The sequence below is a fragment of the Anolis sagrei genome, chromosome 6 (genome assembly GCF_037176765.1).
Source record: "Anolis sagrei isolate rAnoSag1 chromosome 6, rAnoSag1.mat, whole genome shotgun sequence".
NCBI lineage: Eukaryota > Metazoa > Chordata > Lepidosauria > Squamata > Dactyloidae > Anolis > Anolis sagrei.
In genome coordinates this window covers 1,172,053-1,195,514 of record NC_090026.1, presented here as the reverse complement: position 1 = coordinate 1,195,514, position 23,462 = coordinate 1,172,053, and the positions used below count along the sequence as shown (strand labels likewise).

General features: G+C 47.1%; 1 protein-coding gene across 8 annotated transcripts in view; it reads right to left on the bottom strand.

Annotated features, from left to right (window-relative positions):
- Window positions 1-3,943: 3,943 nt before the first annotated feature.
- MINK1 (misshapen like kinase 1) overlaps window positions 3,944-23,462 on the bottom strand; it is a 97,781-nt gene continuing 78,262 nt past the window's right edge. For all 8 annotated transcript variants that reach the window (XM_067469638.1, XM_067469636.1, XM_067469637.1 and 5 more), the window contains 10 exons: window positions 19,830-19,976; window positions 19,604-19,715; window positions 17,777-17,935; window positions 13,752-13,895; window positions 13,523-13,657; window positions 12,704-12,804; window positions 9,215-9,364; window positions 8,969-9,128; window positions 7,287-7,426; window positions 3,944-5,423 (listed from right to left, as the gene is read on the bottom strand). In XM_067469638.1, the coding sequence (XP_067325739.1) occupies window positions 5,340-5,423; window positions 7,287-7,426; window positions 8,969-9,128; window positions 9,215-9,364; window positions 12,704-12,804; window positions 13,523-13,657; window positions 13,752-13,895; window positions 17,777-17,935; window positions 19,604-19,715; window positions 19,830-19,976 (1,332 nt within the window). In that variant the 3' untranslated portion in view covers window positions 3,944-5,339. The remainder of the gene's footprint in view (window positions 5,424-7,286; window positions 7,427-8,968; window positions 9,129-9,214; window positions 9,365-12,703; window positions 12,805-13,522; window positions 13,658-13,751; window positions 13,896-17,776; window positions 17,936-19,603; window positions 19,716-19,829; window positions 19,977-23,462) is intronic.

The window sequence follows — 23,462 nt, the reverse complement described above, 5'->3', positions numbered from 1 at the left end:
TCACTGTAACCCTATTGTGTTAAACTGGTGGAAAATACAGTTCGAATGGACATGTGGTCACACACCTACTAAAAAGTGGGTGATGATGGGACATCCTAAAGAAGCTGAATCATGACCATGGAAGGTATTGCATTAGGAAATACTCCGTTTCTGAGACTGCGAGAATGATTTCGAATAGGTCCCATCACATGCCGTGTGCCCCATTCCATCACTATTCTGTCAGAATTCGTCTGAAGCAAATTATTTGCAGACGGAACTCTAATTGTGTTTTTTAGAAATACTATGGATATTTCTGTTGTTGAAAAGATGGTTTTGTGTATGATAGGAAAACCTGTATGTATCCCATCAGCAACAATATGTCTTAAAACAGCGGTTCTCAACCTGGGGGTTGCGACCCCTGGGGGGGTCGTTTGGCCATTTTGAGGGGTCACGAAGCTGCCTTGGCCGGCCCCGCCCCCTCCAAAATGGCTGCCGACCCCCTGAGCCAGCCAAATGGCACTCCTGGAAGGCTCCTCCTCCTCCTCTTCCCACAGACCTGTGGGTAGTCAGGAGGAGAAGCTTTGGGGGCAAAGACATGGGAGAAGAAAACTCCCCTCTGATCCATAGTCATTTGGGTTCACAGTGCTTTCTGGATGTAGGTGAACTACATCTCCCAGAAATCACTGTTAATTCTTCCGAAACCCCTCCAGTATTTTCTGCTGGTCATGGGAGTTCTGTGTTTCAAGTTTGGTCCAGGTCTGTAATTCGTGGGGGATCTCAGTGGTCTATGGAAGTCAGAGCTGGGTTGAAGGTACTGCAAATCCCATCATCCATTGTCCATACTCCCCCAAACATATTGTTTTTGTGATTAATCACTATGCTTTAATTATGTTCAATTTGTAACAATGAAAATACATCCTGCATATTAGATATTTGCATTAGAATTCATAAGAGTAGCAAAATAATTTATGAAGTAGCAACGAAAATATGGTTGGGGGTCACCACGACACGAGGAACTTTAGAAAGGTTGAGAACCGCTGTCTTAAAAGGTCATAGAGTGATGGACTGGGAGGAGCCAGTCTTCCGTCAGATGAGCCAAAGCGCAGTATTTGGAATAATCAGGTGTCATGAGGAGAGTATGCATCCCGTCTCAATACGGTATGCATACTGATATAAACAGATAACGTCCCATGTGATAGTCATGACGAGGGTTGTCCCTTTTGTCCCTGGTTGATGACGAGAGAGCAGGTGTGCATTCTTTCTCTTGCCATGATTCTCTTGCTTCTCACGGTACACCGGTTGCCTTGTGAGTATACCTCTGCACGGTTGAGGGGAGATCAGGGGATCCCGATGTGTGTGTGTGTGTGTGTGTACTTGTACAAAAAGCAACGTGTCACGTGCTGGTACGTCTGTACCAGGAGCTCCAACTCTATTTTCTTTCTATTAAATGTTTGCATGCATTCCAAAGTTTCAGGAATTCTGCAAAAAGGTGGTTTGCAGTCATAGGGCAAGCCACCTGTCTATCATGGTTAAGTTTGGATCTGCCCCTTCTCCCTGGGAGATGGGAAGAGGGGGCCATTTTTAGTTAGTCTTAGTGAGGAAAGCTCAATCAGAGGACGTGGACAAGCTTCACCTGCAGAAAAGCTTCATTTCTCAAGACATTCCGGGGGGAAATTCCCAAAGCTCTGGCCGGGAGCTTGCAGCCTCTCAGCCTTACAGCATCTGAGGGAAACAGCCCTAAAGTCTTAAAGAAATTCCAGCTTTACAGACCCAAAGAACTCCAGCTGGAGAATCTACAAGCTTTGTCTGGTAGGTTTACTTGGCGCCCAAGACGCAGTTTGGAATCGGTAGTCGATCCCACACCAACAAAACGTAGATAACAGACAGCCTGGGAGAGGTTCAAAAAGGGTTTCCTCTCAAAGTATAAGAACAATTAATGAAGACAGTTGCCTGTCCCTTGTGGATAAGATTAAGGAAGCCACTAGTTGATTTAAAGCCTTGAAGCATTGGTTTGTCTCATTGAAGATTTGGAAAATATGTTTAATTTGTTCAATAATAAAGGACTTGCTTTCATGGCTGGGACCCCCGTTGGCTCCTCTGCTTCGGGGGTCTCCTCCTTTCCCTTCAGAGTCAAGTTATGGAAGGGACCCCCAGAGGTCATCCAGTCCAACCCTTTTCTGCTCAGCGGAGCCACCAAGCAAACCCTCCCAACAGATGTCCATGCAACCTCGATCCAAAAGCCTTCAGGGAAGGAGGCTCCACCAAACTCCCAAATGAGTGGCAGATTCGACTCTCAAACAAGAGTATTTTCCTAATAACTCTTCAATAACAAAATTTGCAAAATGTTCTGTTCCTGGTTTGAAAGTGTTATTCCTATTTATTTGTGCGGTCCTGACTTTGAAAGTTGTTGCTATACTTCAGAAACGTGGTTGTTTTTTGTGGCTGCCACAAACTAAGTTGCAATTGGTTGAGACTCGATGACGAGAAATTCAATGGAAAATTGGAGCAAAATGGGCAAGTTCTGGGAGATTAATAATTTCCCCCCCATGTTTTAATGATAGAATCCATTAGGAAATGACATTGATTACCCAGGAACAAAAATCATAGTGTTACACAGTGTGATGCAGGCATGGGCCAACTTGGGCCCTACCTCCAGATATTTTGGACTCAAATCCCATAATTCCTAACAGCTGGTAGGTAGTTAGGAACTGTAAGAGTTGAAGTCCAAAACACCTGGAGGGAGGACCCAAGTTGACCCATGCCTTTGTCCCCTTGGACACTTAAGTCAAGCAAAGGGTCATCTGCATTCCCGCGTTGTGGGAGTTGGAGTCCAAAACACCTGGAGGGAGGGCCCAAGTTGTCCCATGCCTTTGCCCTCTTGGAACTGGGCACTTGAGTCAATCAAGGGGTCATCTGCATACCCATGTTGTGGGAGTCTTAAGTCCAAAACACCTGGAAGGAGGGCTGAAGTTGGCCCATGCCTTTGTCCTCATGGAACTGGACACTTAAGTCACTCAAGGGATCACCTGCATACCCACGTTGTGGTAGCTAGAGTCCAAAACACCTGCAGGGAGGGCCAAAGTTGGCCCATGCCTTTGTCCTTGTGGAACCAGACAAGTCAATCAAGGGATCACTGGGTTGTTGTAGGTTTTTCTGGGCATATGGCCATGTTCTAGACGTATTTTCTCCTGACGTTTTGCCTGCATTTATGGCAAGCATCCTCAGAGGTAGTGAGGTCTGTTGGAAGTAGGAAAAATGGGTTTATATATCTGTGGAATGACCAGGGTGGGACAAAGGACTCTTGTCTGCTGGGGCTAGGTGTGAATGTTTCCACTGACCACCTTGGTTAGCATTTGATGGCTTGGAAGTGCCTGGGGGGAATCTTTTGTTGAGAGTGATTTGATGTGCCTGATTGTTTCCTCTCTGTTGTTTAGCTGTTCTAATTTTAGAGTCTTTTTAATACTGGTAGCCAGATTTTGTTCATTTTCATGGTCTCTTCCTTTCTGTTGAAATTGTCCACATGCTTGTGGATTTCAATGGCTTCTCTGTGTAGCCTGACCTGGTGGTTGTGAGAGTGGTCCAGCATTTCTGTGTTCTCCAATAATATGCTGTGTCCAGGCTGGTTCATCAAGGGATCATCTGCATACCCACGTTATGGGAGTCTTAAGTCCACCTGGAGGGAGGGATGAAGTTGGCCCATGCCTTTGTCCTCTTGGAACTGGACACTTAAGTCAATCAAGGGGTCATCTGCATACCCAGGTTGTGGAAGTCCTAAAGACCTGGAGGAAGAGCCAAAGTTTGCCCAGGCCTGTTCTAGCAAGTACTGTTACTCCTACTGAAGTGGAACGATACACCTGGAGGGGGGGGGGGGTCCAAGTTGGCCCATACCTGGTGCATTGTTTTGGTGGAATCCCCCCCCCCCCCCCCCCCCAGTCGCAGGAAAGAAGGATCAGAAGCGGTGGGAGAAGCGCGAGGTTTGGTTCTTTTATTAACAGATGAAATGCCAAGGCCACCGCTAATGTTCCTTGTTTGGAGGGGCAGCTCCCTTCTTTTTGGGGTGGGGGGCAAAAGAGAGAGAGAGAGTTATGTACAAACGCAAGCAGAAAGACACAAGAAACCAAGTCGCCCAGGAAAAGGGGGGGGGGTCTCCCCATAGAAGGCCGGGCAGAGGGCGGGACGCAGGACCACCCCCCTTCGTAGGGGACAGTGGGGGTGGGTGCCCAATGTAGCGCCCCCTCCCCCCCAACATGGCTGCACCTGCTGACCCTTGGGGGGGGTTGTAGGGGGGGGTCACACAGATAAAGGCCTAAGTGCTGATGGCTCTCCCCCCCCCACGCCCCCTCCCCTCCCCCCCCCCCCCTCCCTCTGGGCCGTTAAAGTGCTTTGTTAGTTAATGACTCTCAAACCGCAACTACAAAAGAATGATCATGAAAGCAAAATATACACAACTCGGCGCCCCCCCTCTTGCGACGGGGAATTGGGGGGGGGGGGCGCGGAGGAGAATGATTCTGATATACATCCACAGACATCGTCGCCCCATGAGCTGCAATGAGGAGGGGGGGAGGGGGGCAAAAGGGGGGAAACGCATCACATGCTCATGGGGGGGGGGTCGGGGAAGGGGCGGAGCATTTGCAAAGCCCGTGGAGCTGGGAAGGGGCGTTGGGGGGCGGGGGGGGGGGGGGTACGGGGACTCAAGAGCAGCCTCACTTTGTGTTTGCGCTCTTGCTGCACTTTGAGTGTGTGCCATTTGGGGTGAATTGGGGGGAGGGGATTGTGCTAAAGATGGGGGGGGCAAGGAGGAGGAAGAGGGGGGTCTCCTTAAAGGGGCGGGGCTTCCCTTCCTCCCCCAAAGGCAATACCTTGGCAGCCCCCTCCCCAATGAGCCTCACTGCCAAGTTGATAGAATGGGAGAGAGAGGAGGAGGGTTCCCTCTGATTTGAAGGATGCAGGGGGGGGGGGGTCCGTCGGATGAAGCAGCCCCCCCATCCCAATGTTTTGCCTATTTATTTACATGATTTGGCTTTGATCCTCTTGCTGAGGCAATCTGGGATGATGGTGGTGAGGAGGGAGGGTGGGAGGGGGAACAGGTCGTGACCTCAGAGAGTCTCCCCCCAAAATGGCTACCCAAAATGGGGAGTGGTCCTCCTCCCAGGGGTCAAAGGGTGCCCCCCCCCCAAATATGCCCTGAAATGGGGTCAAAGAGAGAAGAGCAAGGCAGGCAGGGCGCGTTGGGGGGGAGGGCGTCTCCTTCCCAAAATGGCATCCGAGGGAAAGAGGGGCGGGGTACGTCTGCCCCCATCGTCTTCCTCCCTTGGCAAAGGGGGGAGGGAGGGGAGGGGCTACGCGAGGCCCCGCCCCTTTCACCAGTTCATGATGCAGTTCCTGTTCAGGGTCATGAAGTACACCTGGCTGCTGCCCCCAGACCGCACCGAGGCAAAGAACACCTGCAAAAAGATTTGGGGGGGGGGGGGGGGGGAGAGAGAAGGAAGAGGGTCATGTACAAAGGAGGTGGAGCTTCTGGACCCCTTACCTGAGACACCCCCTCCCCACAGAAGCTCCCCCCCCACTGAGGCCTCCAAAAGACCCTCCCAAACGCAGGAACGTTCTGTCCGCTGAACCCATCCTTCCAACCAATTTGTATAGCTTGTTGTCGACCTTTGCAGCCCGAAAGACAGTTGCATCTGTCTAGTAGGAAATTTAGGTACCGCTTATGCGGGGAGGCTAATTTAACTAATTTACAACACCATAAGCTAATGGGGTGTGTGCCATTGTCTATATAAATAAAAATGTAATGTTCGTTTGTGTGAATACAGAATACAAGCAATATATCCATTTCAAAGCAAAACCGGCTTGTGAGTGGTTATTTAATATTGCTATATAGATCCTACAGTCTGACACATACCCTCATGAAGCTAGAAAGCTGGAATGTTAAATAGCCTCTGAGTGTCTGTCCATATATGTTGTGTGTCTATGGCATTGAATGTTTGCTATGTATATATGTACATTGTAATCTGCCCTGAGTCCCCTGCGGGGTGAGAAGAAGGGCGGAATATGTGTCCAATTCCGGGCACCACAATTCAAGAGAGATATTGACAAGCTGGAATGTGTCCAGAGGAGGGCAACTAAAATGATCAAGGGTCTGGAGAACAAGCCCTATGAGGAGCGGCTTAAGGAGCTGGGCATGTTTAGCCTGAAGAAGAGAAGGCCGAGAGGAGAGTGTGGTGGAGGCTCCTTCTTTGGAAGCTTTTAAGCAGAGGCTGGATGGCCATCTGTCAGGAGTGCTTTGAATGCAATATTCCTGCTTCTTGGCAGAATGGGGTTGGACTGGATGGCCCAGGAGGTCTCTTCCAACTCTTTGATTCTATGATATCAATACTGTCAATAAATACATAAAATAAATATAGACACAATATCAGGCCAACGAGTGAATATCACTCATAAAAACATTGGAAAACACAGTCACTGTTGAATGTTTTTATGTTGAATGTTTTTATATTGTGTAAATGCTATTTTAAATTGTAAGTCGCTCGGATCACCTTGGTGGAGAGCGACTAATTAAGAAATAAAGTGAAGAGAAGTGCCAAGCACCTCTTACTCAGTGCTCAGCTGTAGGTTCTAGCACTTTGGCGCCAATGGGCCAAAAATATTCGGTTTTTTTTAGAACATTGGACAGAAATGCTCATTTGAAAAGGGTTAGAGTTAATTTAGTGTTAATGGTGCTCCATGCAGTCATGCCGGCCACATGACCTTGGAGGTGCCTATGGACAACGCCGGCTCTGAGCACCAGAGTCCCAGAGTTGGACTTGACTTGACTTCATGTCAGGGGAAAACCTTTACCTTTACCTAGGGTTAATTAATTTTTTAAATTATTATTATTATTATTATTATTATTATTAATTTATTATTTTAATTATTATCTATTAATTTATTCTTTTACCTACCTAAAAGAATCCCACACCTTGTGTAACCGTAGAGCAGAACAGACAACTCCGCATCTGTATGCTTGTCCACTACTCTCTGCCTCATGTACAGAGGAGGAATTGTTGGAGGCTACAGACAATGCCGTTGCTGTTGCCCGTTTTTGGTCAAAAGATATTTAGCCACCTGTGCTCCTTCTACTTTTATCAGTTTTATACTAATTTATGCAATGTTTTTGATATGAAATTTAAAAAATTGGAAAGGCATCCCTTTTTGGGAGAGGTGCTCGAAAATGAAAACGGGGCCTTACGAATGAACCAAACTGAAACGGAGAGCGATGCTGTACAGATGCAGAAGATGAATGGCTCTAGGCCCCCAATATGGCCCACCTTGTCGTTGCGCTCGCAGAGGAACTTGAGGCGCTGGGCCCGCTTGTGCATGAAGACCCCGTCCAGGTGCCCCGTCTCCACCGAGCGGATCTCAATGGCTTTCTCTCCCCAGCCCATGATCTGGTTGGAGCAGATGTAGGCTGCGTTTCGGGAAGGAAGGGAGGGAGGGAGGGAGGGAGGGAGGGAGGGAGGGAGGGAGGGAGGGAGGAAGGAAGGAAGGAAGGAAGGAAGGAAGGAAGGAAGGAAGGAAGGAGAGATGGATGGATGGGTGGGTGGGTGGATGGATGGATGGAAGGAAGGAAGGAAGGGAGGGAGGAAAGAAGGAAGGAAGGAAGGATGGAAGGGAGGGAGAGAGGAAGGAAGGAAAGAGGGAGGGAGGGAAGGAAGGAAAGAAGGAAGGAGAGATGGATGGATGGATGGATGGATGGATGGGTGGATGGATGGAAGGAAGGAAGGGAGGGAGGGAGGGAGGGAGGAAGCAGGGAGAAAGTGAGTGAGTGAGTGAGCGAGTGAGGAGGGAGGGAGGGAGGGAAGGAAGGAAGGAAGGAGAGATGGATGGATGGATGGATGGATGGGTGGGTGGATGGAAGGAAGGAAGGAAGGAAGGAAGGAAGGGAGGGAGGGAGGGAGGGAGGGAGGGAGGAAGCAGGGAGAAAGTGAGTGAGTGAGTGAGGAGGGAGGGAGGGAGGGAGGGAGGGAGGGAGGGAGGGAAGGAAGGAAGGAAGGAAGGAAGGAAGGAAGGAAGGAAGGAGAGATGGATGGATGGGTGGGTGGGTGGATGGATGGATGGATGGATGGATGGAAGGAAGGAAGGAAGGAAGGAAGGGAGGGAGGGAGGGAGGGAGGTAGGAAATAGGGAGGGAGGGAGGAGAGATGGAAGGAAGGAAGGAAGGAAGGAAGGAAGGAAGGAAGGAAAGAAGGAAGGAAGGATGGAAGGGAGGGAGAGAGGAAGGAAGGAAAGAGGGAGGGAGGGAGGGAAGGAAGGAAAGAAGGAAGGAAAGAAGGAAGGAAGGAGAGATGGATGGATGGATGGATAGATGGATGGAAGGAAGTGGAGAGAAAGTGAAAATACAGGCCATTGAGTTAAAGCAGAAAAGTGTGTAATGTCAACAAGGCTGATAATATAGTTATATACCGTATATACTTGAGTATAAGCCGACCCAAATATAAGCTGAGGCTCCTAATTTTACTACAAAAACTGGGAAAACATATTGCCTCGAATTGGAGGCCAAAACACCTGGAGGGAGGGCCCAAGTTGGCCCATGCCTGTGATAGAGAAAAATAATAAATGCAATAATAATAATAATAATAATAATAATAATAATAGAGTAAAATAATAAATGTAAGAACAACAATAAAGTAAAATAATAAATGTAATAATAATAGAGTAAATTGATAAATGTAATAATAATCAATAGAGTAAAATAATACATGTAATAAAAATACTAATAACAACAGAGTAAAATAATAAATAACCTTGACTCGAGTATAAACCAAGGGGGATTTTTTCAGCCTAAAAAGGGGGCTTATACTCGAGTATATATAGTACATTTATATAGTAAGATTAATTATGCGTAGATCCTACGGGAATGAGAGTTGGGTCCCTCTGCCCCCCGCAGCCATTCCAAGGATCCCCCCCTCTCCCCTCCGACCCCCCCCCCCACCATTGTTCCCGGCCTCACCGACGGAGGTGGGCATCTCCCCCCACTGCAGGACCACGTCCTTGATGATGCGCCCGTAGGTGTTGACGTAGACGCCCTCGTCCTCGTAGCACAGCAGCACCTCCATCCCATCCGTGTTCGGCAGGAAGATGATGGCATGCGGCGTGATCTGGGACTGGATCTGCCAGAGACACAAGCGGCGCAGGCTCAGTCCGCCCTCAGCGGCAAAGGCACGGCTTCTATTGCTATTTCACTATCACAACTCACATGTACAGGGATGTAGATGTCGTAGTTGTTTCCTGAGTCCACGTCGATGGCGTGGAAGCCGGCGCAGGAGCCGTAGATGACCTTCAGCCGCTGGCCCTCCTCCACGGTCAGCTCCACCAGCAGCGGCCGGTGAGGCAGGTCAGCAAAGGACTGGAGGGAAGGCAGGTCAGTTGATTGGTGAGGAGTGGAAACAATGGACCACTGATATTTAATTCTGTTTTAATGTTTACGTATTTGTATATTTTAAAAATTGTAGTGAAGTGCTTTGAATGCAAGCCACTTTGAGTCTCCTTCTGTTAGATGTGGAGAGAAAAAGTGGGGTATAAATAACTGCAAGCATAATCATGACAACGGTGGCGCAGTGGGTTAAACCGCTGAGCTGCTGAGCTTGTCGACCAAAAGGTCACAGGTTCGATTCCGGGGAGCGGCGTGAGCTTCTGCTGTCAGCCCTAGCTTCTGCAGCCTAGCAGTTCTAAAACATGCAAATGTGAGATCAATAGGTACCGCTCCGGCAGGAAGGTAACGGTGCTCCATGCAGTCATGCCGGCCACATGACCTTGGAGGTTTCTATGGACAACGCTGGCTCTTCGGCTTAGAAATAGAGATGAGCACCACCCCACAGAGTCGAACATGACTGGACTTAATGTCAGGGGACAACCTTTACCTTTACGGTAAGCATAATAATAGTAATAATAAAAATATTATTATTATTATTATTATTATTATTATGACACAATATGAGGATTTAAATATTGAACTGCAAAGACTCTGGCACAAACCAGTCAAGGTGGTCCCAGTGGTGATCGGCACACTGGGTGCAGTGCCTCAAGACCTTGGCCTGCACTTAAGCACAATCAGCGCTGACAAAATTACCATTTGCCAGCTGCAGAAGGCCACCCAACTCAGATCTACACACATTATTCACTGATACATCACATGGTCCTAGACACTTGGGAAGTCTCTGACATGTGACCCAATACAACAACCTAGCAGTTTGAAAATGTGAGTAGATTAATAGGTACCACTCGCGTGGGAAGGTAAGGGCGCTACGTGCAGTCATGCTGGCCACATGACCTTGGAGGTGTCTACAGACAACGCTGGCTCTTCGTCTTAGAAATGGAGCTGAGCACCAGATTTATTTATTAATTTATTTATTTAGTGTATTTCTACCCCGCCCTTCTCAACCCCCGAGGGGAGACTCAGGGCGGCTTACAAAAGGCACAATTCGATGCCTACACAAACAGTAAAAATAAACATATATAACCAGCAATTAAAACAATTACAAACAATTAAAACAATCAATTATACATCACAATCAATAAGACCAATCTCATGCTCAATGTTCGCCAGCTCAGAATCCACGAATTCATTCCATATTGTTAGTTCCTATCAACTCTAGTAGTCCTTATCCTTTATCTATCTGCCAGGTTACCCAAAAGCTTGGTCCCAGATCCATGTTTTTAATTTCCTTCTAAAAGAGAGGAGGGATGTTGATGATCTAATTTCCCCAGGGAGAGAATGCCACAGGTGAGGGGCCACCACCGAGAAGGCCCTGTCCCTCGTCCCCACCAGCCTCACTTGTGATAGAGGTGGGGCCGAGAGCAGGGCCTCCCCAGAAGATCTTAAACTCCGAGGCGGGATGTAGAGGGAGATGCGTTCGGACAGATACGCTGGGCCGGAACCGTACAGGGTTTTGTAGGTCAAAACCAGCACTTTGAATTGTGCTTGGAACTGGATCGGCAGCCAGTGGAGCTGACATAGCAGAGGGGTGATATGCTCCCTGTATGACGCTCCGGTGAGTAATCTAGCCGCTGCCTGTTGGACTAATTGAAGTTTCCGAGCAGTCTTCAAAGGCAACCCCACGTAGAGTGCGTTGCAGTAATCTAATCGGGATGTAACAAGAGCGTGGACCACTGTGGCCAGATCCGACTTCCCAAAGTACAGGCGCAGCTGGCGCACAAGTTTCAATTGTGCAAAAGCTCCCCTGACCACTGTTGAGACCTGGGGCTCCAGGCTCAGTGATGAGTCCAAGACCACTCCCAAACTGTGAACCTGCGTCTTCAGGGGGAGTGTAACCCCATCTAACACAGGCTGTAACCCTATGTCCTGTTCGGCCTTACGACTGACCAGTAGGACCTCTGTCTTGTCTGGATTCAATTTCAGTTTGTTAGCTCTCATCCAGTCCGACACAGCAGCTAGACACCGGTTCAAGGTCTGGACAGCCTCCTTGGTGACAGGTGAGAAGGAGTGACAGATTTGGACATCATCTGCATAGAGCTAACATCTCAATCCGAAACTCCGAATGATCTCCCCCAGCGGCTTCATGTAGATGTTGAACAACATTGGGGACAGAATTGAACCCTGGGGGACTCCACACGACAACGGCTGTGGGGCCGAACAGGTGTCACCCAGTAACACCTTCTGGGACCGTCCCTCAAGGAAGGACCGAAGCCACTGCAAGGCAGTACCCCTGAGACCCATATCTGTGAGGCATCCCAGAAGGATACCGTGATCGATGGTATCGAAGGCCGCTGAGAGGTCCAGCAGAACTAACAGGGACACACTCCCCCTGTCCAGCTCCCGGCGAAGATCATCTACCAAGGCGACCAAGGCTGTCTCCGTTCCATGTCCCGGTCTAAAGCCAGACTGTGCTGGATCAAGATAATCAGTGTCTACCAGAAACCCCTGGAGTCCCAGAGTCAGACACAACTGGACTTCATGTCAGGGGAAAACCTTTACCTTTACGGTAAGTTTAAGAATCTGAGGGGGACATATTTTCTCTACATCTTTTATCCTTACCATGTACATATTTTTCTACCCATTTTCTTTCGAAAGCATTTTTTATTTTGCACCCATGAATTTTTGCATTAATGGTGGCCATACAGAGACCTTGAAAGTGGGAGTATCCTTATTTATTTATGTATTTATTTATTGTATTTGTATACCACCTTTCCCAGCCAATCGGCGACTCAAGGCGGTTTCCAACAAATCAGTACACATAAAAACATAATATAGATCAAAACATTAAACAGTATAAAACACCACAAAAGCAATAAAAACAACACCATTAGCATCTCATTATTATCAAGTTCCACTGTCAAACCATTCGATTTCCTATATTACCTACTCTGCATTTGTAAACGCTTGCTCGAACAGACACATTTTAACTTGCCTCCAAAACGTCAAGAGGGAGAGAGCAGATCTGATCTCCCTAAGGAGGGCGTTCCATAGCCGAGGGGCCAACACTGAGAAGGCCCTATGTCTCGTCCCCGCCAAATGTACTTGTGACAAAGGCAGGACAGAGAGCAGGGTCTCCCCAGATGATCTTAAAGTCCCCAGTGGTTCGTAAGGGGAGATACTTATTCCCTGCCTCTTCCCTTCCTCATAGATGTCGGGGCTTCCATAACACCAAAACCTCCTTCTAAAAAAGCCGTGGGACCCTGGTACCCTGCCCTCCTTCACCCTCCCCGCGTTTCCCCCCCTTCGTACCTTGAAGGCCATGAACTTGTGGTAGGGCTTTGGGGCCCAGGCGTAAACCTCCACCGAGTTCTTGAGCGCGATGACCAGGAACTTGATCCGTTCATACTTCACTGCAAGAGAGACAAGGGGGGTTGAAGGCAGGAAACATGAACGGTGCACGCTGAGGAAATTATGAGTTGCTTACCTGTAACCGTAGTTCCCTGAGTGGTCACCTGTGAATTTGCACATTTGGTGATTCCTGCGCCTGCGCAGTACAGCTTTATTACCAAATGTGCAATTCACAGTTGACCACGACAGGGAAGGGGTGAAGAAATGGTATGGGAAAGGTAAGGCTAACAAAGACTTGAATAGGCATCCGATACGAGCTAGCCTATGGAAAAGAGGTACGGAAGAGATGGAGTCAAAAGTACCGTTATGGCCGCCACCTTTGGAAGCATTAATTGTATAGTGTAGATCACGCATGGGCAAACTTTGGCCTTCCCTCCAGGTGTTTTGGACTCCAACTCCCACAATTCCTCACAGCCTCAGGCCCCTTCCTTTTCTCCCTCGGCCGCATAAGCTAGATGATAGAGTGATAGACCTAAAGGATGCCTACCTTCATATCTCAACAAATAGATATAACGCTTAAGCGGCTGAGGGGGGAAAGGAAAGGAACTGAGGCTGTTGGGAATGGTGGGAGTTGGAGTCCAAAACACCTGGAGAGAGGCCCCAAGTTGGTTTAGGCCTGTTCTAGAGTCCAAAACACCTGGAGAAAGGGCCCCGAAGAGCCCCGGTGGAGAGACGTTCCTTCCTCCGAATTCTCCACGGCAAAGCCCTGCCGTTGCTCACCTACACGGTAGTGAACGCAGCCCTCCATGTCGCCCACCGTGGTCCAGCCCTGCTTCTTCTCCACTTCCGGGTCGTTGTGCAGGATCTTGTTGCGCAGCCAGGAGAGGTAGTACACGCGGAGCTTGTTCCTCTTCCCTGAAGGTTGGGAGACCCCAAGGGGCATTACTCTCTGACCAAAGGAAGAGCGGGGCCCACCAAAGAAGCATCCTGACCCCAAAGCCCCTCTCACCGGAGATGGTGGTCAGCAGGTTGAGCCCCTCCAGGACATCCATCTGCTGGAAGCGGCGCCGGTTGATGAGGCTGTACACCTTGCCTTGACCGCTGCGGTCCAACAGCATCAGGCCATTCTCCGTCCCCACCAGGAGGTTGACCCCTGCAGCAGAGAAAGCAGAGTGAGTGTGTGGTGGATACATAGAATCACAGAATCCTAGAGTTGGAAGAGCCCTCCTGGGCCATCCAGTCCAACCCCATTCTGGCAAGAAGCAGGAATATTGCATCCAAATCACCCCTGACAGATGGCCATCCAGCCTCTGCTTAAAAACCTCCAAAGAAGGAGCCTCCACCACACTCCCTCTGGGGCAGAGAGTTCCACTGCTGAACATAGAATCATGGAACCAAAGAGTTGGAAGAGACCTCCTGGGCCATCCAGTCCAACCCCATTCTGGCAAGAAGCAGGAATATTGCATCCAAATCACCCCTGACAGATGGCCATCCAGCCTCTGCTTAAAAACCTCCAAAGAAGGAGCCTCCACCACACTCCCTCTGGGGCAGAGAGTTCCACTGCTGAACATAGAATCATGGAACCAAAGAGTTGGAAGAGACCTCCTGGGCCATCCAGTCCAACCCCATTCTGCCAAGAAGCAGGAATATTGCATTCAAATCAGCCCTGACAGATGGCCATCCAGCCTCTGTTTCAAAGCTTCCAAAGAAGGAGCCTCCACCACACTTTGGGGCAGAGAGTTCCATTGATGAACGGCTCTCACAATCAGGAAGTTCTTTCTCATGTTCAGATGGAATCTCCTTTCTTGTAGTTTGAAGCCATTGTTCCTTGGCCTAATCTCCATGGAAGCAGTAAACAAGCTTGCTCCCTCCTCTCTGTGGCTTCCTCTCACATATTTATACATGGCCCTCATCACATCTCCTCTCAGCCTTCTCTTCTTCAGGCTAAACATGCCCAACTCCTTAAGCTGCTCTTCATAGGGCTTGTTCTCCAGACCCTTGATCATTCTAGCCACCCTCCTCTGTATATATTCCAGCTTGTCAATATATCTCTTGAATTGTGGTGCCAGAATTGGACACAATATTCCAGGTGAGGTCTAACATATAAGGTTTGAATGAAATTGTACAAAAGGAGGTCGAAAGGGGACTAATTCGGCTGAAGACACAAGGCTAAAATATCAAGGCCTGGAAAACAACTACACTCAGGAACTGCAATTAAAAATGAATAAGAACAGTGAAAATGATTAACTGTTGACATTGCTGACTTGAGTAACTCTTGGTGGAAACAACATGTTTACATTACCAAAGACAATGGATCTTTTAAGTTAAGGAAACCAGTGCTGGGGTACAACAGCCAGATGATGAGGATTCCTCGGAAGAAGAGGGGGCTGATGGGTTTCCACATAACCTTATGCTAGTGCACCCTCAACGTTCTTGTCCCAGGAGCCCCCCCCCCCCATGTACGAAGGTTTGTTTATTTTCCTATCTCCTGATGAGTTCTCCCTTACAATTAGTTCTGCCCCCTTATCTCACCCAGAATTTTGAAATCATTTGATGTACATGAGGCCCGCTCTCTGTCATTATGTTTGGTTCCTATGTTCTGTGTATATTGTTTTATATGTTTTGATGTTTTACATTTTGATGTTATGTTGTTTATTTTATTGCAATTTTTATTGTTATATTGTAGTTTGTTGTTCGGGCTTGGCCCCATGTAAGCCGCTCCGAGTCCCCGTTGGGGAGATGGTGGTGGGGTATAAATAAAGTTTATTATTATTATTATTAATATTATTATTTCCCACTGACAATTCTGTGTGTGATAGGGGTGATTTGCAGGCCTCAAATCAGAGAGAAGGGCCAGCAGTTGCAGAGAAGACAAGGAATGTTTGGGATTCCAATGTCCATTCCTTACTGTAGTGAAATTGCTACTCTATGTTAAAGTTTTGGTGTATAGCTCTATGTTTACATATGGCAGATAGGAAAGAATAGGCACAGACAGGGTAGCAACAGCAAAGATAGGATTCATTTGCATATGGGAAGCTGATTGGTCATATGCAGATTAGTGTAGGCCCAGGATTTGAAAAGGCTGCTAGGCCAAAATGACAGTTGGGGAGAGCAGAGCTGAACATTCCAAAGGGGCGGAGCCAAGGTTCTGAAAGAGGCAGTTAAGAGTGTGGGAGTTTGAAAATGACAGTTGGGAATCTGTGTGTGAAGAGGAGAGTTAGTTCTTGAGTGTCTGATAGAAATAAGCAGTTATGAAGATGTGTTAAAGATTTCTGATATAGAGAAGCAGTTAGTTAAATAGAGCTCGAGTTTAGTTCTTGAGTGTCTGATAGAAAAAAGCAGTTATGAAGATGTGTTAAAGATTTCTGATATAGAGAAGCAGTTAGTTAAATAGAGCTCGAGTTTTAAGGAACATAAAGAGGGCTAATGTTACCTTAGTTCAGAATATAATTCAGCCAAGAGTGTGTAAAGCAAGTAACATGTTTATGGATGTGAAACATTGATAGTTTATTCAGAAAAGTTAACCAAGTAAATGATACTGACTGTAAGTCTCAATATTGCAACAAAACACAAATGTAACCACAAGCGCTGGAGTCAGAAGTTATAAATAAACTGTGTTACTTTGTTATACACAAGAGTGTTTCATTGCCTGTGATATCAAGTGCAAAGGTTTAACAGCACACAGAAAGTCCCAGCCAATATAAAAGAAGAAACTGAATCAGTATAAGGTAGCAAAGAGGTTTTTAAAGAGGAAAATCTCTCTCTCCCTCGCCACACTTAGCAACCGGGGAAAAGTCCTTTTCTCTTTGGAATCAGCCTTCAGGGACTTCTACAGGTTCAGAGGGGGAGTTTTCCCATGATATAAGATTAGGCCTTCTCACGAAGGGAGTGAAGGATAGATTAATTAGACGTTCAGAAAGACCCTGTGAGAAGACTTTGCAAGACTTTTGGAAAGTGTCAAGTTAGAGAGTGCCGTTTTCTTCAAATTTTATTTGCTCAAAGGCATGACCTCATGGCTTCTTGGTCAGGTAAATTATGTAATGTTTACTTGGTGTCTCCAGAGCAGACAATATTGCCATAGAATGAGTAGAAATTGTTTGGGAACACAGGAATTGTTTACAGACACAAAAAAAGAAAACAAAAGGTTGCTTATGGAAGAGAAAGACACGGAGGTGCTGAGGCGAGAGAAGGAAAAGTATAGACAGAAAGAAGGGGAAATGAAGTTTTGATTTCTTGGCTTCCATGTATGTGCATGTTTGTGTCAATTTGAGATTATAAAACCAGTGATTCAGCAACAGCCCAACGTGGAACATTCCTTGGCTCAGAAAATCAGCAGAAACTGCCTATTTGGGGGCAGCCGGGGGAAGGAGAGCCTTTTCGTATAAGGCCACTTTAAGCCTTGACTCCCTGTTCTTCCTCGTCTGTGGCGTGAATTCCTGACAGACGGAACACGCCTGTGAGAGGTGCCCCTCTCCTAGGCACATCAGGCAAAGGAAGTGCCCATCTGTGTTGGGCAGAATGTTGGGGCAATTGGCACACTTTTTAAATGAAGTAGTAGCCTTGCCCAGTAAGATTTAGTCCAAAGGTCAAAGAGAAGGGATAGCCAAGGAACAGTCCAATATCAACAAACCAGAGTACCTCAGAATCGTCGTAAAACAGTCCAAGTCAAAACCAGAATAGTAGAAAAGCAGTCCAGACAAATACAGAAGCTCGCAAGCGAAGGTTCTCTAGCTGCTGCCAATGCGGCGGATCAAGAGAACTGGAAGCTAGCCCCGCCCACGGGCTATATATACTCGAGGGGATGGGCGGGGTGAGGCATAAAAATGTCTCTTTTATCTTTCTAGAAGGTTCCGAAGCTAGTCTGCGCAGGCGCAGAAATAACCATATGTGCGATTCAGAGTTGACTACGACAGGGAACTATAGATTGGATCTCGTGTTTCTAGTGTCTGATTTGGAAGGGAAAAGGTCATGGGAATTCCCCAGGCCTCAACAACAGAACCACCTCTCCCCCCGCCTGCCCGCTCCCTCTCTCACCCCAAAGGGCGGCACACAGGATCTCCGAGTTGAAGCGCTTCTTGTACTTGCGGATCTCCGGCGTGTCGCTGTGCGGCCTGGTGTTGGTGGGGTTGACATTGACCACTGAGCCCTTCCGGGCCTCTAGCTGAAGCTGTTCCAGGCGCCCCGCGTCAAAGGCTGCAAAGGGAGGAATCACAGAATCTTAGAAGTGGAAGAGACCACATGTACCATCTAGTCCAACCCCCTACTTCCATGCAGGATTTTGACCAATCAGCTCTCTCGTGTGTTGAGGTCAATATGAATTGTGATCCTGTCCTCTGGAATATTCGCTCCCCCCCCCCCCCCAAATTTGGTCTCAACACCAAGTCCCAGATGCACTTTAGTAGAACCACGATCACTGCACACCGCACACTGCACTTGTGTTATAACCCTATATTCCTCCCGCAATATCAGCACTTTTAATCCTGTACCCACTACTCTGGCCGGCCCAGTTTTAATAATTGTCCGATGTATTGATACTGTTTTGTTTACTTTGCTTAACTGTTTTAATTTGCTTTTTGTATTGTATTGTTGTTCTGAGGCTTCGGCCTGTTGTAAGCCGCATCGAGTCCCTTGGGAGATGCTAGCGGGGTACAAATAAAGTTATAATTTATTTGTGACGGTCTGGATGGGGGCGAACAAATTGAAATTGAATCCAGACAAGACAGAGGTACTCCTGGTCAGTCGCAAGGCCGAACAGGGCATAGGGTTACAGCCTGTGTTGGACGGGGTCACACTCCCCCTGAAGACGCAGGTTCGCAGTTTGGGTGTGACCCTGGACTCATCGCTGAGCCTGGAAACCCAGGTTTCGGCGGTGACCAGGGGAGCATTCGCACAGTTAAAACTTGTGCGCCAACTGCGACCGTACCTTGGGAAGTCTGACTTAGCCACGGTAGTCCACGCTCTGGTTACATCCCGTTTAGACTACTGCAATGCTCTCTACGTGGGGCTGCCTTTGAAGACAGCCCGGAAGCTCCAATTAGTCCAACGGTTGGCAGCCATGATACTAACAGGAGCGGGGCGCAGGGAGCACACAACTCCTCTGCTGCACCAGCTCCACTGGCTGCCGATCTGCTACCGGGCTCAATTCAAAGTGCTGGCGTTGGCCTTTAAAGCCCTAAACGGTTCTGGCCCAACTTATCTATCCGAACGTATCTCAGCCTATCAGCCCACCAGGACCCTAAGATCTTCTGGGGAGTCCCTGCTCTCTATCCCGCCGGCTTCACAAGTGCGGCTGGCGGGAACGAGAGACAGGGCCTTCTCTGTGGTGGCCCCTCGGCTTTGGAACACCCTCCCTATAGAGGTACGATCAGCCTCCTCGCTGATGGTGTTTCGGAAGAGACTGAAGACATGGATGTTTAAACAAGCATTCGGTTAATCCGTTGCAACGAATTTTGATGACTAAAGGCTGGTAATCATGGACGACGAATTTTGGATTGTGATTTTAGTTACGAGATGCATGGGATTATTATTGGTGGCCCAATAATTTGTATTGTATATGTGTTTCATGTTTTACATTGAATACTGTTTTTAATTGTTTTTAACTTTTTAGTTGTTGTAAACCGCAATGAGTCGCCGACTTAGGCTGAGATATTAGCGGTATACAAGCGCATAAATAAATAAATAAATAAATAATAATAATAATCTGCAAACTTGGACCAACATGCCTTGAGGGTCTCTAGGCATTGAGTCACCAGGGCTCTGGGTTGCCCCCCCCCCCCCCCCCAGAAACACTGATGACCTTCCTGTCGCTCACCCCTTTCCCCAGCAAGGACCCCCACTCTTCCTCCCTGACCAAAGCCTCACCCGTGATGGGGATGGTGTCTCCGCCGCTCATGGAGCTCTGGTAGATGCCCAGGTCCACAAACATGGTGAAGGAGCTCTTCCCGGGGGCCTTGACCAGGCCGCGCGACTGGTACTGTGGCAGGAAGGAGAATGCAGTAGGTGGGCTTTGGCTCTCTCATCTTTGGCACTCACCCCCCAACGCTATCCTCCCCTTTGGCCACCCTGTGCCCCTCTCCTCCAATCTCACGTCAGTGGCGGCGTCCTTGGCGGGCGAGGAGGAGCCGTTGCTGCTGCTCTTGGCCTCGGTGGGAGAGTGGCTGGGCTGGACCACGTCCGGGAGGTTGGTGTAGCCGTTGCTGTCGCTGTGCATGAGGCCACGCTCCTCGTCGGGGGTCTGGAGGGGGGAATGCCCATGGAAAAGGGTTTTAATACTCTTGTCAATACTCTGAATTAAAGTAGAAAAGTGTACAACTTCAGGAAGCGTGATACTATAGCTCTATACACTTATATTACACTAAATATTTACATGTATATTACTAATCTACTAACAAATGCGATCGTGCTTATTGTAATTTTATACTGTTATGTATTCACATCCTTGAAGGAGCTGGGGGTGGTGACGGCCGACAGGGAGCTCTGGTGTGGGCTGGTCCATGAGGTCACGAAGAATCATAGAATCATAGAATCAAAGAGTTGGAAGAGACCTCCTGGGCCATCCAGTCCAACCCCATTCTGCCAAGAAGCAGGAATATTGCATTCAAATCACCCCTGACAGATGGCCATCCAGCCTCTGCTTCAAAGCTTCCAAAGAAGGAGCCTCCACCACACTCCCTCCGGGGCAGAGAGTTCCACTGCTAAACGGCTCTCACAGTCAGGAAGTTCTTCCTAATGTTCAGATGGAATCTCCTCTCTTGTAGTTTGAAGAGTCGGAGACGACTGAACGAATGAACAACAACAACATGTATTCACATGCTTTATGTAATTATGATGTTGTTAGTGATTGATTGATTGATTGATTGATTGATTTATAGTTTTTACATTCCGCCCTTCTCACCCCGCAGGGGACTCAATTAAAAACAATTATGTTACAATTGTTTTGAATTGCCCTATACTTGTTTCGTGATGTTTTGTATCGATGTTGCTCACCGCTTTGAGTCGCCTGAGGACTGAGAAAAGCAGTATATAAATAAAGTAAATAAATAATGATTGTTTGCATTTTTGGCATTCTGGACACATTCTGGAATGTGTCCAGAGGAGGGTGACTAAAATGATCAAGGGTCTGGAGAACAAGCCCTATGAGGAGCGGCTTAGGGAACTGGGCATGTTTAGAAGAGAAGGCTGAGAGGAGAGATGATAGCCATGTATAAATATGTGAGAGGAAGCCACAGGAGGGAGGAGGGAGCAAGCTTCCTTTCTGCTTCCCTGGAGACTAGGACGCAATGGAGCAATGGCTTCAAACTACAAGAGAGGAGATTCCATCTGAACATGAGGAAGAACTTCCTGACTGTGAGAGCCGTTCAGCAGTGGAACTCTCTGCCCCGGAGTGTGGTGGAGGCTCCTTCTTTGGAAGCTTTTAAGCAGAGGCTGGATGGCCATCTGCTGGGGGTGATTTGAATGCGATATTCCTGCTTCTTGGCAGAATGGGGTTGGACTGGATGGCCCATGAGGTCTCTTCCAACTCTTTGATTCTATGATTCTATGGTCTGCGTTTTCGGTTTTACTGTTGTAATTTGTTGTTTGGGCTTGGCCTCATGTAAGCCGTTCCAAGTCCCCATTGGGGAGATGGTAAAAGGTAAAGGTAAAGGTAGTCCCCTGACATTAAGTCCAGTCATGTCTGACTCTGGGGTGTGGTGCTCATCTCCATTTCTAAGCCGAAGAGCCGGCGTTGTCCATAGACACCTCCAAGGTCATGTGGCCAGCATGACTGCATGGAGCGCCGTTACCTTCCCGCCGGAGTGGTACCTATTGATCTACTCACATTTGCATGTTTTCGAACTGCTAGGTTGGCAGAAGCTAGGGCTGACAGCGGAAGCTCATGCTGCTCCCTGGAATCGAACCTGCGACCTTTTGGTCAACAAGCTCAGCAGCTCAGTGCTTTAACCCGCTGCGCCACCGGGGGCCCTCAAGGGAGATGGTGGGGGGGGGGGTAATAAATAAATATTATTATTATTATTATTATTATTATTATTATTAACTTTAAGATGTGTAGATAGTTGGAAAAACAGAGTTCGAATTGTTTAGCTCAAACTAAGGCCCGTGGGCCAGATGTGGCCCTCCAAGTTCATGTACCTGGCCCCTGTCCTAACGTTTAGACTTAAGTTTGCCCTACGTCTGAAATTACTTGAAGGCACACAACAGCAATCCTAATTAACTGGACTATTTCATCATCTAAAAGTAGGCCCACACTTCCCACGGAAAGATGGCTAGGTTTATGTTGGTGAAAATTGTTCTTCATTCAAAATATTGTTTTGTCTTTCATTTTTTTGCATTGCAAGTAAGATATGTGCAGTGTGTACAGCAATCAGTTCATTTTTTCCCCAAATTATAGTTCGTCCCCCAAAAGTCCAAGGAACCGTGAACTTACCCCCCATTTAAAAAGTCCGAGGATCTCTGGGTTAGTTGATAAAATAAGGAGAAGGAATACTATGCAGTGTTATGTATTCACATGTTTTATGTAATTATGATGTTGTTGTTGATTGTTTGCGTTTTCGGTCTGCGTTTTCGGTTTTACTCTGTCGTAATTTGTTGTTTGGGCTTGGCCTCATGTAAGCCACTCCAAGTCCCCATCGGGGAGATGGTGGCAGGGTATAAATAAAGATTATTATTATTATTATTATTATTATTATTATTATTATTATTATCTTTAAGATGGGGATAGTTGGCTGCTGTTAAGAGTACGAAAAACAGAGTTCGGATTGGTTCATTCAGGGGTCCTCAAACTAAGGCGTGTGGGCTGGATGCGGCCCTCCAAGTTCATGTACCTGGCCCCTGCCCCCAAGTTTAGACTTAGGTTTGCCCTATGTCTGAAATTACTTGAAGGCACACAACAACAATCCTAATTAACTGGACTATTTCATCATCCAAAAGTAGGCCCACACTTCCCACGGAAAGATGGCTAGGTTTATGTTGGTGAAAATTGCTCTTCATTTAAAATATTGTTTTATCTTTTTTGTCTTTCTTTTTCTTTCATTTTGCATTACAGATAAGATGTGTAAGCACCGGGACTTATAATGTAATGCAACATAATACTACTACTACTAATAATATAATAGTATAATTATATATTTATATTACAAGTAATATTACTAATAATATTACAATATAATGGTATAGTACAATGTAGTAATATTTAATACTGATATTGTATTATGCTAATAATATAATATATTGTATGTATATGTATCTTGTGAGCTGCTCTGAGTCCCCTTTGGGGTGAGAAGGGTGGCATATAAATGTCATAAATAAATAATAAAGAAATTTGCTGGGAATGCAATCTGGCCTACTTTGAGTCTCTTTACCAAGAGAAGGAAGAGATGGTCATGTATGCATGATGATGAATGAATGTTGTATGTGAGAGAATATTGAGTAAAATATAATTCCCTTCTGGGTTGTTGTAGGGTTTTTTGGGCTATATGGCCATGTTCTAGAGCAATGATGGGCAACCTTTTGAGTTTGGTGTGTCAATACTCGCCAAAAAACCGAGCATAACTCGAGTGGGGTGTCACTTCGAGAAAAACCCATAATTTCATGATATTTAGAGTTTAATAACAAAAAATATATTGTTGTACTATATAACTGTATTTAATAAACCAAAAACTAATTATTTAAGTTACCTGCTTTTTCTATAATGCCATATATCTCAGCATTATAGAAAAATGCT